General features: G+C 45.2%; 1 protein-coding gene across 4 annotated transcripts in view; it reads right to left on the reverse strand.

Moving 5' to 3' along the window:
- GFRA1 (GDNF family receptor alpha 1) overlaps window positions 1-19,252 on the reverse strand; it is a 211,528-nt gene that overhangs the window by 133,077 nt on the left and 59,199 nt on the right. For 3 of the 4 annotated variants that reach the window (XM_034663329.1, XM_034663328.1, XM_034663331.1), the window contains exon 5: window positions 12,194-12,208. The exons of the other annotated variant lie outside the window; for it this stretch is intronic. In XM_034663329.1, coding sequence (XP_034519220.1) covers window positions 12,194-12,208 — 15 coding nt within the window. The remainder of the gene's footprint in view (window positions 1-12,193; window positions 12,209-19,252) is intronic. 4 annotated transcript variants of the gene reach the window in all.

Below are 19,252 nucleotides of genomic sequence, written 5' to 3' on the forward strand. Positions count from 1 at the left end.
CATGGCTGTTTAACAAGGAAAAAGAACAGCTTTGTCTGTTCTGCAAAAGCCTCCTCTGTTTACACTGTGCCCATGGATTTAATTTCTGAGATTTACATTTTAATTCTTTGAGATATTCAGGAGATAAATGGATAGAGAGGCCTATGGTGAGGCCTGGCTCTTTCCTGGAAAACGTACTTGCCTTACTTCCCTCCCCCCACCCCTTGACCTGTTTCTTTATCTTGCCGAAATTAATCTGATTTCCTTCTCCACTCTCCTTGGGATTTCTTCCCCTCTTCCAGCCCCTTCCTCTCTTCTCTGCCACGTTAAAGTTCTCTCCCCAATTGGCCCCACAGGTGGTTTAGTCATCTGTCGTGATTGAATAGTGTCCTGCCAAAATGCATGTCTACCCTGAACTTCATCACGGGAACTTCTTTGGAAATAGGGTCTTTGCAGACATACCGGATTAGAGACACACACAGAGAATCAGTCCCATGACCTTGAAGGGTGGGATCAGAGCAGCACAGCTACAAGGGAAAAAGCCAAGGATTGCTGAGGCCTCCAGAAGCTGGAAGAAGCAAGGAAGGATCCTCTCCTCAAGTCTTCATAGAGAAAAGGCCCCACTGATACCTTGACTTCAGACTCCTCGCCTCCAAAACCCTGACAGAACAAATTTCTATTGTGTTAAGCCACCAATGTGTGTTAGTGGCAATTTGCTACAGCAGCCCCAGGAAACTAGGAGCATGTCTGGGGGCTGTTCTCCGCCCATCTCTCACCTGGAGCCCTAGAGCCGGACCCCAGGCCCTCCTCCTCCTCTGGGGTGGTCCAACCCCTGACTGGCCTCTGCATTTGTGACTAATGAGGCCACATGTTCTCTATGTATAGGAAGGATCCCAACTGGGGTCTCTCTTTCCTTCTCTCAACATTTTGTTATGAAGTTTTCAAACATACAACAAAGTTGAAAGAATTTACAATGAAAACCCATCTGCCTACCACTGACATGAACTCGATTAACATTGTTCTCTACTTGCTTTATCACAGACTTACCCGTCTATCCGTTCCTCTATGCATCCATCAATACATCTTTTTGGTTTTTTAGATGCATTTCAAAATAAATTGCAGACATCAGGGCAGTTGCCTCCAAATACTTCAGTGTGCACATCATTAACTGGGGTTTAATATTTGCTTTCAGTCTTCTCCTTTTAAGGTAAAACTGACATACAGCGAAATGCACAAATCTTACGAGTACATTCTCTGAGTTTGGGCAAAAGCATACAACTGCATTGGCCAAACCTCTGTCAAGAGAGAGTCTTGCCATCAGCCCAGGGAGTGCCTTCCTGAGTCTTCCAAGTAAGTCCTCATTCCCGTTCCCCCAGAGGCAACCAATATTCTGAATTTTGTCCATCACAGATTAGTTTTAAAAATTTCATGTAAATGGAATCACACACAGTGACCTCTTTTGTGAAGGGTTTCTTTCCCTCAGCCCAACATTTCTGAGATTCATCCATGTTGTGTGAATCCACATTTTGCTCCTTTCTAATTTGAGGGGTGTTCCATTCTGTGGGTATACTAACCCTCCTTTCTTCTATTGATGCCCACCTGGGCTCTCTTCAGTATTTGGCTATATGACTAAAGCTGCTATGAAGACTGGGGTGCATGAGTCTTCTTGTTGGACACCTGCTTTCATTTCTCTGGGGTTTGGCTGGGCCTTCTCACGTGACAATGGCGCTGTCTATCCTGATCCACTAGCAAGCCCAACATAGCCTCCCTGTCCCTCCAGGATGTATGATGTGGTCATTGAGAATTCAGACCAAGTCCAGTTGCCTGTGTCTGAACTCAGACTCAGTCCTTCTCTAGCTGGGAGACCTTCCACAAAGTAAAATTACTTAGGCTTTCTGAATCTATCTGAATCTGAGAAATGGGGATTAAAAATGGCGATAAATGAGTGTGTGAACCTTTTAGGGTTATCCTGGGGAAGAAATGAGTTCATGAATGTGCCTGGCACAAGCTAATTAGGGAGAAGCCATCTTTATCCTCTGCTGTCCAACACCCAGCACAGATGGGATCGTGTGCCTAGTACCTTCTATTTCTCTGCTCAAAAAGCTACAATGGTTTTCTCGGGCTTCCTAGAACAAGTCTCACCTTTGTTGCCTAGATTTTAAAACCGTTGCTCAAGCTACCTAAAACACCAAGCCATTTTTTTATGGACTGGAATTTTATCAACTCAGGGACATAACATTCACTGTGCTGATCAGGAATGGTCATTGGCTGATGGGTCACCCTTGAGTAGCAAAAGAAATAATAAAATGAGTAATAAAACATAGGAAAAGTCAGTAACTAATACCATCCATTTGGTAGATAAAATCTTTCCAGTCATACGGAGCACGAGAAGACAAAGAGGGTTTTGACAATCAACAGATTGTGAAGGCTCCATAACTGGCCCCACCTAACCCCAACCCAGAGCTGTCATTTTCACTGCCCCCTCAACATCCCATAAACACAACACCATGCTTGTCTTTGTCTCCACCTCCACCCACACTGTCCTCCCGGATCCCACCCACCCATACACCTGCCCTGGTCCTGCCCACTCAGATGTTCTGCTTCCTTCAAAACTCTCCAGCTCCACTCTTTCAGCTGCTTCACCTTTCCTAGGGACCCCGTCCGCCGTGACTTCCTCCTGCATTGGGAAAGGATGTCACCTACTAGTCCACAGACTGACTAGCCTTGGGCCTCCAGTGAAGTTGTCAGCTCTTAGAAGGTAGTGGAATGTCTACTACATATCCCATGCTGCTTCTCATACCTTGCACAAACTTGAGGACGTAAATATTTGCTGATTCTTCCTAAGTCCACATACTGTCCCCTCAAAAAAAAACAACAGTGGTGGAAGAACAGAAAAGAAAAAGCTTTTGGGGGGACTGGGTGGCACAGTTGGTTAAGAGTCTGACTCCTGGTTTCGGCTCAGGTCGTGATCTTAGGGTTGTGGGATTCAGCCCCATGTTGGGCTCTGCACTCAGCACAGAATGTGCTTGAATTTCTTTCTCCCTCTGCCCCTCCCCAAATAAATAAATAAAACCTTCAAAAAAAAGAAAAGAAGAAACTTTTTGGACTCAAGGGTAGGAAATTACTTGGCTTGGCTGTCAATATGACCACCCATGATACTGTGAGAATTCTGTCTGAACTTTATTAAAGAACCTAGATTGCCACACATAAAAGAAGCATGTACCTATCCACACACACACACACACACACACACACACACACCAGCCACACACAAAATGCCAATTCCTCTGAGCCTTGTTATTTCATTCCACTTTCTTTTGTCAAACATCTATTGAGCGCTTACTGTGTGCTAGGGATTCAAAATAAAAGACTTGCTCCTTTCTCTCTAGGAGCTCAATCCAGTGTGGGAAGACAGATGCTAAACAGATCATTACAACAATGTGAGGGAGTGCTGACAGAGGCATGAGGGGACAATGGGAAGTTCCAGAGTGGAAGGCAGAACTCCCCACTCAAAGGGGTGGGTGTGAGTTGGGATAACCTAGCAGAAAGGATTTAGGCTGAATTTTGAAGAGTAAGCAGAAGCAGGGGCAAATCTAGGAGAGGAAGTGGGTGGCACCTTCTCAATGATTTCTAGGTAAAATGTCACAATGGTTCTGAATATTGTGTTAACAAGACATTAGAGGACCATGTGAAAAGGAGAGTCCACTGCTCACACATACACTGGAGGCACCAGCGTCAGGCTGAACACCCACAGCACCTGCCCCTGGGCCAGCCACCATAGTGGCAGAACCTGGGTAGTTTTCCAAAGGTAGGGAGCAGAACGAGACAAGGCCTGCTGAAAAGAGGAGAGAGCAATCCAAATAGAACAATCAATAGATCCAAAGGCACAGATGTGTGGATGTGCATTTTGAACATTAGGGATCAATCTGGTAGAGGCTTATGGGGATGAATGGGACAAGATGGGGGAGGGTTGCCAGAAATGAGGGTGGCCACAGCTCAAGGAGGTCTGGCTTGGTGTCCCCTAGAAGAAAGCTGCTTGTCAAATTAGTGCCCAATCATCCAGCCATCAGCCTAGGAACATGTCACCAAATACACTGTCAAGTATAAAGAACATACTTCTATCATCTCACAAACTGCTTCCCAAAAGATTGCTTCAGCTATGAACAAAAATCTATGAATAAATCAACTACAACTGTTTGTATGTTCCATGGTTTCCAGCAAAACAGGTTCCAAAACCAACTAGAATGAAGCTCCCTGACATCGTGGGGTTCAAGAAGCCCCACTCCCTGACTGCTGGGCTAGAGGGGACCAGTGCACCAGAGGTAGCAGAGGGCATTCGCCAATGGTCACCAGGTGTCTGCACAGGCGCCCCCATCGGCCTGCTGCTGAAGGTAGCTGTCACTGGCAAGCCTCCAAGTTAGAACATTTCCTCTGGCTGCAGGGGACAGTGCACTGGCCCAGGTACCTGGGAAGGGGCATCAGAGAGAGGAAGCTGGGGGAAATTGACAGGTGGGGGCAACCCAAACATATACACAGGCTCAACCTCTCATGGACCCTCCTGCCCAAGCAGAAAACACAGCCTCAAATCTGTCCCTAGGACAAACCCAGCAATTTAAAGGATTGGTCTATCTTGGAACCCAGTAGTCAGCACTCAATCTAAGGAAGGTACAGGGGAGTTTAAGCATTCAACAGCTGGAATATTATAAACAGACCAGTTGTTTCATCCCTGGTCTGCCCAGGTTATGGGAGAAAGTACAAACGTCTTAGCTCAGAAACAATGTACTATTCAATCAGCCTCCACTCTAGAAAAGACAAACCCACTTAGAAGCTTGCAGAACTAGAACTGGCTGAGAAGTCATGACAGCAAGCCTGGGTCTGCTGTGGAAGCAGAGAGGCACAGTGATGGGCTGAATGTGTGTATCCCCTTCCCAAATGCAGATGTTGAAATCCTAACCTCAGTGTGATGGTTTCAGGGGATGGGACTTTTGGGAGATGCTTAGATCATGAGAATAGAGCCCTCATGAATGGGATTAGTACCCTTATTAAAGGGACTATAGAGACCTCCTTCCCCACTTCTGCCATGTGAGGACATGACAAGACGATGGCCATCTATGAACAGGAAGGGGGTCCTCAGCAGACACAGAATCTGCCAGCATCTTGATCTAGGACTCGTAGCCTCCAGAAGCATGAGAAATAATGTTTGTTGCTCAGCCCCCAGAGTTTATGGTATTTTGTTATAGCAGCCCAAACTAAAACATGTGCTCAATAATCTCACCCCTCTGCAAATGGGCCATCATGTTGGGCCTTGAGAAGGGTCAAGGGTTGGTGACTATGTCCCCCCAGAGGTATTCAAAAGCCTGTGGACAGCATGTTATTGGGAAAAATCAGGACAGCATATTGCAGGACCAGTAGTCAAACTACCTGAGTTCAAAATCTTGGCTCAGGTGTCTCACCTTGGGAGTGGGAATGTACAGATAAACAAAGGGAGGAGGCTAGGATGATTCATGTTGTACTGGACTAGAGTTGGAGACTTTAGGAAGAACTCAGGCTTAACACAGATACACCTGGTTGCACATAGAAATAGATATGCATATATATGTGGGTTAGTGCGCACACTTATATTTCTTTGCTCTGTCAGCTGACACTCCAGTAGCGATGAGCCCACCTAGCTCCCAGATCTTGGTTTCTAATATCATTCTCCATCGTCTTAAAGGAATGGCTGAATCTAGGACAAGGGTGGGAAATACACAACATGAGCCTGGTACATCTTGTAATATCAGAAAATATTGCACAAATGCTCAACCAGAAATTGAAAGAGATATGTAAAAGGGACACCAGAAGCCAACTGAAAAGGCTCCCAGTGGCCAAATCAAGAAATTAAATAAAGCTGTACTACATTATAACCCAAGGTAGAAAATATATATGCGTGACTCCATATTGATCTAAATAAATGACTGAAATAAATTAATAAATGAGGGCTAAGCGCCAAATCTCCTATGCAAAAAAATAATTTATATAACTACTCTCCCCTCAATGAGATGGAGCCTAATTCCTCACTCCTTAAGAGTGGGTTATACATAGATTTCCCTCCAGAGTACACTATGGAAAGGAGGAGGGAAAGTAACCTCACAGAGGAGACACCTGACAAACACATCTTCAGCCAAGTGATAAAGATCAACCTCATTAGTCATAGATCATGTTGATAGTAGGTGCCTTTTATACGATGGGACGCAAATGGCACTTTACCTCTGTGATCTTCCCAAAATCCATAACCTCAGTCTAATCATGAGAAAAACATCAGACACATTCCAAGAGAGGGGCATCCTACAGTATATTCCTCCAAATACCAGTACTCCTCAAAGCCGTCAAGGTCATCAGAAACAAGGGAAGTCTTAGAAACTGTCACAGCCAAGATGAGCCTAAAGAGACATGACAACCAAGTGTAATGCGGTTTCTTGGATGGGATCCCAGAATAAAGAAAGGACATTAGGTAAAAACTAAGGGAATCTGAAGAAGCTATGGATTTCAGTGAATAATAATGGATCAATATTGGGTCATTAATTCCAACAAATGTACCATACTAATGTAAGCCATTAAAGATAGGGGAAACAGAGTGTGGGGTATCTGGGAGTTCTCTGAACTATCTTCACAATGTTTCTGAAAGCCTGAGACTGTTCTGTAGAATAAAGCCTCTCAATTTAAAAAAAAAAAAAAAAAAGCTCTACCACTTACTAGCTATATAATGGTCACTAGGTCGATTTCACTCTGTGCCTCAGTCTTCTCCTCTGTAAAGTGGGATTTTTATACCTACTTCATCAAATTGAAAGGGGGGCAGATCCTATGAGAAAATGTATGGAGAGTACCTGTTCCAATGGCTGGAATATAGGAGGTACACAAATGTGGCATAATTATTATTACTATTTCCCTTATTGGTAAAATAAAAATTAAAAAGTACTAGCAACCACCTCAACAGAAGAATCTAGAAGTTTCCCTTTACTGATCTGGCAATTTTGAAACACAGGTTACTGGGAAGAGAGGCTCTAAAACCTCACCCCAAACTCATGTCCTGGGATGGGAATGGGCACAGGATGAATCTGCTACGAAGACAAACCTATTCCAAGGTCACCTGGCAGGGAGCAGGCCACCCCACGTAGCCCACACAGAACACCATAACGCATCTCAGAGAATGTGATTATTTAAATATGGTTATCCTTTTCCTCATACACCACACACACACACACACACACACACACACAATGAATCTCTGTGTAATTAAATGGTAACTTTGTTCAGTTTGTGAGGGAAAGATGGATGCATTTCCTACAAAACTCAGAATATTCTACTGATTCTGGACAGAATAGGGAATAATATACATACATACTAGATATCAGCATATGGGAAGTGTGACCAGGGAACCAACCACTTTCCACCATAAAAATGTTAATGCATTTTTCTCACTCACTAGTTAACATCATATGACAACTTGGAATTTTTAACTCATAAAGAAAACAATATTTCATAATGTATAACATTACCAAGGGAACCATAATTCATGACTAAAGGGTCAGAGCTTTATAATAGATGGATTTTTCTGAAGTGGTTGGGAAAACCTAAGATCCAGCCTCAGCCATTTGACCAACAGTTTGAAATATGCAAAAGAGCTCAAGTCAAACACATTATAAATGGCAGTGGTCCCTGTCACCACAAGCCCACCCCAATGATTACCAGGCTAGGCTGGGCTGCCAGAAACCAAACTATGATTTATTGTTCTCTTCAAATTAGTAAAAGCAATGCCATCCTTCGTGAATTCCGGAGTAGATGTTACACTTCTGAAACCACAATTCTTTTAACCTTAATTCCCCAGCCACTAGGGAGGCCTCTGCTTTCACCCAATTCTTTAGAGAATGGTCATAACTTGTAGTGCGGGATATTTCTGGACTCTATTAACTCAAATCCAATTAAAACTTGTCAAGATAGAGCATCAGCAGGACGCCAAGTTGGGTCAGGAATCTCCCCAACTCTCTCATTTTACAGATGGGAAAACTGAGGCTACAGGGCAAAGCAACTGGCCCACCCTGGTGGGAGCCAAACTGAGGTCTCCTGAGCATTTAATGTATATATTAATATGTAATACATATGATACACATGTATATGTATATTGGAGAGAAGTGGCTTTTTAAAATCTAAAGACAAGTATAGGAGCATTTTACTGACCCTTGATGAGCACAATTTGCCAGCCTTCAGGAGAGGAGGTGCAAGCTACGGGCACAACACACCCCACGTAAAGGGAGCAGAAAGTGCAACACTCAGTGGAGGCAAGCTGGCCAGGAATGGGGCTGCAGAGACCCACTAAGGGGACTGCTTAGGGCCTGGGGGCAGGTCCCCATCTCAGCCCAGCCTGAGCCTGCTCAGCACGCAGCCCTGGTCCTGTCTTTAACTTCTCACACATTGTTCTTACGCATTTTCACAGCAACCAGTGGTGATTTTTCTTGCAAACAGACCACGCCACTCTTTTGCTTAAAACCCACTGCTGATTTCCTTCCTCCAATCTCCAGACTACACTCTTCTCATTTCTTCATTTCACACAATGCTCTCCCTCACTTGTGAGCTCCCGCCACACCAGCTCCCTTCTGATCCTGGAATACTGGGGTGTTCCTGTCTGTTGGGGTCCTCTGCATCCCACAATAGCTGGTCCTTCTGGCATCCTCTCTCCATCCCATCTAAAATGGCCACTAGCACACCATCCTGTGACATTTTCTTCACTGCACGCGTCCCTTAGAATTTGCCTTGATGGTTTATTGGCAAGCTTAGCGCCAGGATCCCCCAAACTAGACCGTACGTTCCATGAGCACAGAGCCCTTGCTGTCTCGTCCATCCCTGTATCCCCAAGGCCTAGAAAGCGCCTGACACACATTTACCGGTCGCAAAATAAACAAGTACACTATGTTTGCGAGCTATCAACAATTACTTGAGCTGAAAGAAAAATCTCTTTAATAGCAAGACCCCAGCTCCAGGCAAGAACTGAGCGGGAGGAAAGGCTATGCCTCCTCGGGCTCAGAGTCTATCAGGGACTTCAGTTCACAGCACAGAGCACAGAATTAAGTCAATGGTGAAGTCTTTATACTGTGCCCACTTACACTTTCGAACACCCTGCTGACTGGCATTGCTCTGATTTCCAAGCCACTCACTTGGGTTCTGTTCGATTTCAGAGTCAAGGTCGAGCCTGTGGATGAGTATTCAAAAGGTGCTTCAGTAACTTCAAATGAGGCGTGTGTGTGTATGTGTGTGTGTGTGGTCCTGACTTCATTATTAAACGATGGATATAAAAGTGCTCTAAAACTCGAGATTCCAGACACGTGCGCACACTCAGCATTTTCAACTGCATTTGATGTTGTGAAGAGCAGCTCTCTGGCACTTTGGCATCGCTGAGAGCCATCCAGTGGCGCATGAGCTCTGCGGACAACAGAGAACGTGGGTCAATTAAGGCTCCCTGAAAACGTGGCCCCACGGTCCTGGAATTCGGATATGCAGAAGGCCCAGCTGCGGGTCCACTGGTCCTTGACGGTCCTCGTGCCCTGTGGTCTCACCACCACAGCAAGTGGCCTTTGCAGATGGGAGAAATGAAACAAGCTCTAAAAAGGCACAGGAGCAGGGGAGAAACACGTTGCCACGCGCACACACCACCAACACAGCGAAGAAAGGCCCAGCAGTAGCAGCTCTGCTGTCACCTACCCTAACAAGATTGATCTGTCGTGAAATAAAAGATAATGCAATCCAGGGGAAATAACTTTGGTTTCCTCTGAGATTGTCTGATGTTGTCAGCTTGCGAGGCAACCTCCCTCTTTCGCCTGCCATGGTGCCCAGCGGCCCAAACACGCAGGCAGGCGGGCCTCACTCACTCACCACCAGAACCACACACCCCGACAAAGCAGAGTCTCCCGCGAGTGCGCCGTGTCCCCGGCTCCCCAGGCAAAGCCAAGGCAGGCAGGGCCTGGATGCCCACGGCGGGGTCAGGAGGCCCCAGCCGCCCAGAGTTCTCACTGCGTCTGTGGATGGATGGCCCCCTCCTTCCGTTCATCTGAAACCACAGAGTTTTCTGTTTGCTTATTTCTAGCACCATCCGTGGCCCCTCATGTTTCAAATCAATGACACAATTCTGGAACAGAGTTTCAACCAAGAAGACATTGTGGAGTCACGTTTTGGACAATCTGTAGGACACAGAACCTTTTGTCTTGGTCTGATGTGACCATCACCACACATCTGAATTGTCGCATGTCACTGAGCATTCATTTCCTTGGCAGAATGGCCAGCAGCGAAGGTAAAGAGGGGGCACCAGCTGGCGGGGTCTTGGCTACCATTTCAGAGAACGTGCCTCCATACAAAATGGTCCTAGACAGCCAGAGCCATGTTAATAATTCACAAAAGCCAGTTCAGTTCTCTTCATTTGAAATCCTAGTAATATTGTACACGGGAGCTGCCGCCCACCATCACGCAGGGCAACGGGCAGCTAGGAGCTTCCTTCTCTGGAAGATGCTATCAAGTTCCGATAGCCAGTGATTTGCGGGTGATTATAACTTATGCTCTGCATATCATTGTTATTGACAGGCAAATCCCATCACTCAAGTGGCATGACGGATAATAAAAGGAGGCAAACTTGACAGAGGTAGCCTAATAAGCCATTTTTTATACCAACCATGACAGCCGTGAATGCTCGCGATCATTCGAAGAAAAACCAGATCTGTTAGAAGCCTGTTCTCTCCCCACTCTCCCAGGGTCTTGGCACTCAAGCTCCAGAAAAACTCCCCAAACTCAATCGTTTTGTGTCTCACAAGGAGGAATGAGATGCAGCGTTGGGTGGTGTTTGTATTCTAGTTCATGCAAAAAAAACCCTCTTCTCCTCCCAGAGTGTCTCCATGAACCCCCAATTTGTCAAGGAAGAAAACACACGGCAGCAAGGGGGCCCTGACAGCGAGGCTTTCGCGACATCAACAGTCACGGCACCTTTTCAATTTTGCTCATCTCTTAGTCTCTAGCCAAATGGAACTTATTACTTATAGCTTGTTGGGATTTATGAATTATTTATAAAAGTAGGTCTATGACTCCAGACTCTTAAAAGACAAACACAACACTCCCCTCATTGTTACCCACAACCGCGCTTCCACAGAGAGAGCAGGCAGACATTCTCCACAACACACGCTGCATGTTCAGGCTGAAATAATCGTTGTGAAAATATCAAGCCTGTGAGATTATTCGGCCGCTATTTATGGGATGCCAAGGTGTATTTTTAAACCTGTGTCTTTTCTTCTAAGCCAGCCTTGGATTTAAGAAAGACATAGCAAACGTGTGCCACAAACATATTTTCCAGCTTGAATACAGTCATGCCCTGCCGATGCTACCCAGTGGTTCCAGACTGTAATTTAAAAAAAAAAAAAAAAGGGAAAGAGGCGGCACTGCCTTCATGTGTGTCTGGCAGGTTCAACGAGGCCATGGGCAAGAGTGTCCCTCTGCATCCCAGAGCACACGAGCTAGCTGTGTATCCTCGGTGAGGACGAAAGTGCGCACAGGAAGACGCAGGTGAACTTTCCATTTCCAGCTCCCCAGAACGCGTGATCTTGGCTGGCAAAATAGGTAGACACTGCATGCCCTCGCCAGGCTCCACTTCTGTCATAGGCCCAGCTGGAGGGGTCGCCAGGGACACCTGGGTTGAAGGTATCTTGCCATGGTCTTGTCTACACCTCCTCTCGGGACAGTGACATGCTTGTTTGGCAGAGAAAAGAAAACCCCTGGGGGAGCCGGCATATGGAGCCCCACCCCAGCAGCTGCTGGCCCTGATACAGGAGCCCCGAGGGACAGGGGCCTTCCAGCTGAACCCCCACCCCAGAGACACCTGCTCCTCACCAGTCTCACGAGTCCCAAGCATGCTGTTCCCTGACGTGGACCCCGCCATGACTCTCTCCAGCGTGCCTGCCCCAAACCGTCCAGACCCCACCCGACCTCCAAGCATAGTCCAGAGGCAGAGGCTGGAAGGCGGAGGCCCAGCGAGGCCAATGGCACTTTAGACCACCTCAGGCTATTGTCCCCATGGTGTCTCCTAAAGCCCTGGTGACGAGACCACAGAGAATGCAAAGCTCCATAACCCTGTGCACACAGAGGATACCCTTGTTCCCAAAAGAGCACAGCCAGTGAAGAAGCAGGCAGGAAACAGTGAACTTACCTTGCTGGAACATATCTGCCAGAAGGGCGGAGAAACAAGGGAGGAGAGCGGGGAAAGAGAGAGGAGAAAAGAATATTAATAATGATGCTGAAACTGACGATGATGATAATCACAGCTAACAGATGCTGCTTTTGCTGAGAACGCTTGGTGCAATATTTCCTTTAACTCAGAGGTAGTGGTTAAGAGCTCAGGCTCTGGAATGAAACTCCTGGATTTAAATCCTGGCTCAACACTTACTAACGCTGTGGCTTACATTTCCTAAACCACAAATAGACAGGAGTACTGGAAAGATCAAACAAATTACGTCCTATGTTTTAAGAGCTTAGATCAGTGTCCAGCACGTAGCAAACATAATTTGGTGCTTATTATTAATATTAATATTATTATTTTTCACAAAAACCCTAAAGAGTAGGTTGTATTCTCATCCTTACTAAACAGACTAAGGAAAGTGAGATTAGAGAAGGTTAGGTCATTCATCCAAGGCCACAGAGGAGAAAGCAATGGGCTCGGCATTGAACCCAAATGTCTGATTTCAAAACCCGTCTCCTCACCCACCACTAAGTGTCTGACTGGTTTATAAATAACACAAAAGTAACAACACCGCACAAGAGAATAAACAGAGGAAGGGTCTACAAATATACTAAGGTTCCATATTTAAATCACAGGAAAAAAAACTCCATATGAATTCTCCACATCATAACACACAACGAATAACACCATGTCTTCACATTAATCCTAGGTCAAAGTTTGTTAAAAGGTGAAAAAATATTAATTTTTTTTTCAACAAATATTGGGGAGGCCATATGCCAAGCACTCCGTCCGGCACTGGGAAACATACATCTAGGAAAAGGCATAAATTAATAAGCAGTCACTAATATCCCCCTATTGGTAACCACCAGCATGACTTCTAACACCTTACATTCATTTTTCCCTGTTTGTAAGCTTTCTATAAATGGACTCATATGGTATGTATTTTTTCTGTCTGCCTTTTCTTTTTTTGCTCCACGGTGATTATGGGAGTCACCCACACTCGGCGTAGCATATAGTAGTAGATCATTCATTCTCTTTCCCATATAGTATTCCACTGTGTGATTAATCCTAATTTATTTTCCCCTTGTAATCTTGATGGACACTTGGATTGTTTTCAGTGTTTGACAATAAGGAATTGTGATGCATATTTCCAAACATATCTTTTGGTGAACAGATGTGCATACGCCATGTCCTTTTTGACACCTCTCATGTGCATTCAGAGCTCATCCTGCTTCTATTGCCTCCCAATCGCCCCAAAAGTACTCTTGGCTGCTCATATTTCTCACCCAGTAACTTAAAGATGGAAGACAGTGCTGGCAGGAACACAGACAGTCCCACCCAGACATGAGCCAGCTCCTGCCCTGCTGATGGGGCTGTAGATAGGTACAAAACTTCTGGACAAGATGCAAGGAAATGTTAAATATACAGTCCTTGACCTAACGGTACCACTTCCAGGAATTTATCTATGGAAATAACTAAAAGCACCAAATAAGTCAACAAGGATGTTCATTGCAGCGTTGTATATAGTGGCGAAACAATGGATATTGCTTGTTTGTCTATAGGGAATCAAAGCACGAGTAATTTATCCCACACAACGGATTATGGTGCAGCCATTTCAAATGATTGTTTAAAGGCTTTGATTACTTTTGAATGAAAAAAATCAGACAGCAACATGGAACATGCATCCTGACCCACTTACCTGTGTGTATGCATGCATATATCTCCACAAAGAAAGGCAGCCATGGAAATGTTTGTCTTCAGGTCATGGAATGTGGGGACCCTTCTTTAAATCTTTAAATGGCCATTCTTTTCATCTTTGATCTGAATTTTAAAACCTTATTTTCATATTAGAAACTAAATAAGAACTGAATCGTCGACATCGAATTTGCTGCCAGTTGTCAGCTACAGCTTCAGCTCCTACGAGGTCACAGAGAGTGGAGTGGAGTGCCCAGGAAAGGTGCGTGTGCACCTTTCAAAGATGAAACACGCACCTGGTGGATTAAACAGCCCACAAGGACAGAATCCCTGTGGGAACAGTCTTCATTCCACTGGCGCAGACGTGACCCCCGTGAGGGGTGTCATTCACATGCCCTATGCATGCTCCCGAGGGCACACCCAGGCTGTGGCACAGGTATGACAGGCTGCAGGCTCACGATGCCCAGGGAGTTGGTTAAAACATCACCCTCTCCCTCACATTCACGAAAGCTAACTGGGATGTAATGGGCATAGTGGCACCATTACAGGACAACCTCAATTCTGACCTAACGTATATACGTGGTGTATTACTTCCTAACCTCAGTCACTCATCATCGGTTCAGGTTTTGATCCAGCAGCATGTGGATGGCACTCTCCCCCCATGAGTCCATACTGTCCGGAGACCGTGGGAAGGACCATGTGCGGCTTCCTAAATGCACCTGCCACATGCATTTGCTGCCTGGAAAAGCGCCATCTGAACCACCCACCCCCTGACCCCCCTGCACACCTGAAAGAGCCCTCCTCCTCAGCCTTCAAATGTCACAGGCACTGTGAAGTTTCTCAGAGCCTATCCCCACAGAGAGGGAAGTCACTGTTTCCACCTCTGTGCCCCTAGAGTAATTTGTGCCCATTGCAATTATAGTTCACATTATTGTTAGTTATTTATGTAGACCATGAGCTCCCGAGGACAAGAGTTATGTGTTTTTAATCATCTTTGTGGGTCCTCACTGCCTGGCATGGTATGCTCCCACACGGGAGAGCGAGGAAAAAGGGCTGGTGTGTCTTCGTGCTCATCTGGTCCAACCCCCTCATTTTACAGATGAGGAAACTGAGTCCCACGGAAATAGGAGACTTTTCCCAAGGTCACGCATGGCACTAAAGACTCAGCTAGGACTACATGAGAATCATTTAGCCTAAATGAAGCACAAAAGCTCATCCCTATTATTAGCAAAGTACAAATTAGAGATTTATCATTCTCCTCTAATGAATACAGACAAAAATTTCCAACCTTGAAAACATCAGTGAAATAAGATTAGTCTCTCAAATACGGATCCAGTCTCGACATCCGTCCAGGATCCCCACCCTCCTCTCCATGGCTTTTGACAGGGAGCTCTTCCTTTGAAATTCAGTACTGATTTGAATCACTGGAAAGTATCAGTGGGCAGGGAGGGAGGAAATTGAGGCAAGGATTTAGTTACCTTATTCCTTCCAATTTCACTGTGTATTTCATGCCTTATCAGATAAATCTGCATAGAGTATTATTCATATCTTCTATTCCAAAAAATGCTCTTGATTTTCGTATAAGCTATTTTAGATTTAAGAAAAAAAACAAAACGTTTTTCAGCTTCATTTACATTTTGCACCTTTTTATTCAAATGTAAATTTTAATAAACACTAGTATAAATATTGCAACAATTTTGCACATGAGTTATCTTGTAATTTACACTCTAAATTTATGTCTTTTGTAGTCTGTGGCATAAATCATTCTGTTCTTAGCATTGGTTAGCTCTTTGCTCTGTATAATAATGGCTTGGGTACCTTCTTCAAGATTTCACTTTGCCAGACTGAAACAGCCATCTAGACTTAGGCTCAAATGATTCATGGACAGAACCAGAAATAAGTAAGAAGAAGGTAAATCATGTGCTGTTTGGCTACATTTTACCTCCCCCAAAATTCTGGACCCAAAAAGTATTAGCCACAGAAATACTCTTATCATCGTGTACTCTGATGTTCGTGCCCATCACCCGCAACTCCCAAACCAAAGGGACTCATCACTCATAAAATTCAAAGGGCCTCAAATTTGAGTGTGATATTAGCCTTTCGGTCTAATCAATCACTAGGAATCATGTGGTAGTTGATCACTTACACGCTCTGAACTTGAAGTTCTTTATTGATGACCTGGGGATATTTAATACCCACACCTTGGTGTTGGGCAGGTTAACTTAGATAATTTACACAAACATTCTCCTATCATCTACTGTGAAGACTCACTCTGAGAGTAAGACTACGCCCACCTTTCCTGTTCTCCCAGGAGTGGGAAATCACACAAGCACAGCGCTGGGAGTTGCCAGAACCCAGATCCAGGCACAGTCAGGTTGAGGCCAAAGGACACCAGGGACACTTGTGCAGAGGAAATAAACTCCTTCAGACAAAGCTCTTCTCACACTCACTCCCTCAACCCCAATCATTCACGTGAACAAAGAAAGCCTGTTCTCCAGCCCTCCCCCCACACCCTGGAGCTATTCTGGTCCTATAGATAGATAAAAGGCCATGTAGAAGCTGGTGACTCAGATGTGGAAGAAGAAAATAAAAAGGAACTCATATTTGTCTTTCTTGGCCTCGATGTCCAGTTTCTTCCATTAGGAATGAACATCAAGGATACTTGCCCTCCTCCCCCATAGCTACTAAGAGATTCACACCCCAGAGATCTTTAATGCACTGAGTCCTCCAGAGACAGGGGCCATAAAAAGACTAGATTACTTATTATTAATAAGTTATGGCAATTAGGCTGGGCGATTCCTAAACGTTGCTGATTAAAAACTTTCTTGAATGCTACTCGTCCACATGGCTAGTGTTTACCTCTATTAAAAATGATTTAACTACACTCTGGGTGAACCCCTCTCTTGTGCCTGGGTTAATAATTAGCAGTGCACAGAGCCACACGGGTTAAGTGAGTTGGCTCTCCTTTATTTATCTATTGCTTTATTTTATGAGGAGAACTGGATGGCAGTCTTATTGCCCATTCAGTCTGCTAGGAATAATTTACTATTTCAATCCACAGTCCATGGCTATGGTTAGAGAAACCTTCACTGTTATTACAACGTCACACTTAGCACACACCCCACAGCATTAAAGATATGCCAAACAGTGAAAGTGTGCCTGACTTTCATAAGACTAGGGGAGGTAAAGTTACCAGTTCTCAAACAATGTAATCATACTACTCTCTCAATTTTGCTTTCTTTTCTAGGTTAAATTATATATGAGGGGAGTTTAGTTTCTTGAAAATGCATGCACTTAACTCCCATTTAAGAAGTCTCACCTGGGGAGATAGCTGTCTTCTGAGTCCTCCTGTGGTTTGAGCTACAGAAAGAAAATTCCCTTTCAAGTACAAGTGCTTTTACAGTAAAGCACTGTAAATTTTACTGGGACCCAACTAACCAGGGGCAAAGGGAGGGATATAGGGAACAGCTGATATGAATGCTGCTTCCTTGAATGGGCTAAGGTTCACCATTAACCAAAATCAATTTCAAAACCAGCGGAGCTACCCCCTCACCAAATTTCAAAATCCAGCCAGCTGTACCCATGGATATGAACAGTAACTAGAATTCAGTCTGCATATTACTGTAAATCTCTGAATGAAGTGAATTCCTTCTTTTCTATGTTGAAAAGTGGGCACACCAATGCCTCCTCTCTTGTTGAATACCAGCACTCTGGAGTAGTTCTGCTTGATATGGACAAAGCTGGGTCCAAAAATGGCACGTGGGCTTCCCAAGGGGGGCTGGGCTAACGCCCATTCTCCCAAATATGATCCAGGGCCATGTTACCACATAATCATGGCCACTGGATCCCATGACCTAAGACTGGGTCCTAGCCCCCGGCCAGGGGGAACCTCCTGTAGCCTGTAGCTCATTTCTATGCTACAAAATCAACTGCCGTGGAGATTAGATGAGGTAATGCAAATAAAAATGCACCATAACTAGTACTCTGATTTCTATAAACTGTAGGATTCTTAGTCAACACACATGTATTGATTGCCTACTATTTGCAAAGACTTCATGACTTGCACAGGACTGTAAAAGCATCAGGGAAAAAATCCATTAAAATAAAATGATCATTTTAATTCTTTCTTGTCACGTAGCTATGTGCCATTAAGAAACTCTAAATCCATTCTCAAATATTACCTGAGGAATGAATTATTCTTAATGTGTGAGATCAGAGACCCAAAGACATCCTATCTCCAAACACTTGGGATCTAAAGGGTTGTGACTAAAACCCAGAAGTTCCAGAAGGCCAGGCCCGGGCCTTTCTTTTTGGCACCACTCCACCCTTCTGACATTGCTTATCTCTTCTGGATCTGTCATTATTTCTCAAGGCCACCATGTAAAGGGCTCACCCAGCCCTGCTCTGGGCTTTGATCCATGTTTGAAGCCATGCTTCCAGAGGCCTAGGGTTCAAAGAAGGTAGAGGGCACAGGGACAGCAGGAGTAAGACCCACTCCGCTGGGCACAGTCAAGCTCTGTGAAGAATTTGCCTTTAAAAATAAAGGAGGGGCGCCTGGGTGGCTCAGTCGTTAAGCGTCTGCCTTCGGCTCACGGCGTGATCCTGGTGTTCTGGGATTGAGCCCCACATCAGGCTCCTCCGCTGGGAGCCTGCTTCTTCCTCTCCCACTCCCCCCTTGTGTTCCCTCTCTCACTGGCTGTCTCTCTCTTGGTCAAATAAATAAATAAAATATTTAAAAAATAAATTAAGGGTTTTGCTGCTTGATTACATAAATTTTAAAGTTTGAACACAACAAACCACTTATGCGGAGCCCCTTCCTATCCAGGTGCAAGTCTGTGCTCTCCTGGAGCACGGCCAAAGCGAAGCCTCCCCCAGAGCTCCCGGCGAGGTCTCCAGGCACCGTCCAGGAGCTGTGATTAGTTTCCTGTGTCTCCAAAGCCAGACAGCTCAGGCAGCCACGTGGCCACACAGCTCGTTTCCACGCTCCTCCTGTTCCCCCCAGGCACACTCAGGCAGCTCGAACTGAACACAGCACCCTGAGTCATGGTTATTGAGCACTTGCGGGAAGGCCTCACTGCTCAGTCTCCAGCCCTCGATGCCAAACACTCGCCCATTCTTTCATGCAGTTAGGCCTCGTAGCTCCCTCTGCTTTACTTCTCTGTCTCACTCTGGTGCAGGCTAGGGAACGTTCTATGGTGTTCCTTGCTCCTGGCCTCTCATCCCCTTCTATCATGTTAGAAATGAAGACCAGTACTCTGCCTGTCATTGGTGTACCTCTGAAGGCACGTGGCAGTCAGTAAATGTCTTTTAGTATTTGTAAGTAAGAAAAAAAAA

Source organism: Ailuropoda melanoleuca, chromosome 6 (assembly GCF_002007445.2).
Source record: "Ailuropoda melanoleuca isolate Jingjing chromosome 6, ASM200744v2, whole genome shotgun sequence".
Lineage (NCBI taxonomy): Eukaryota > Metazoa > Chordata > Mammalia > Carnivora > Ursidae > Ailuropoda > Ailuropoda melanoleuca.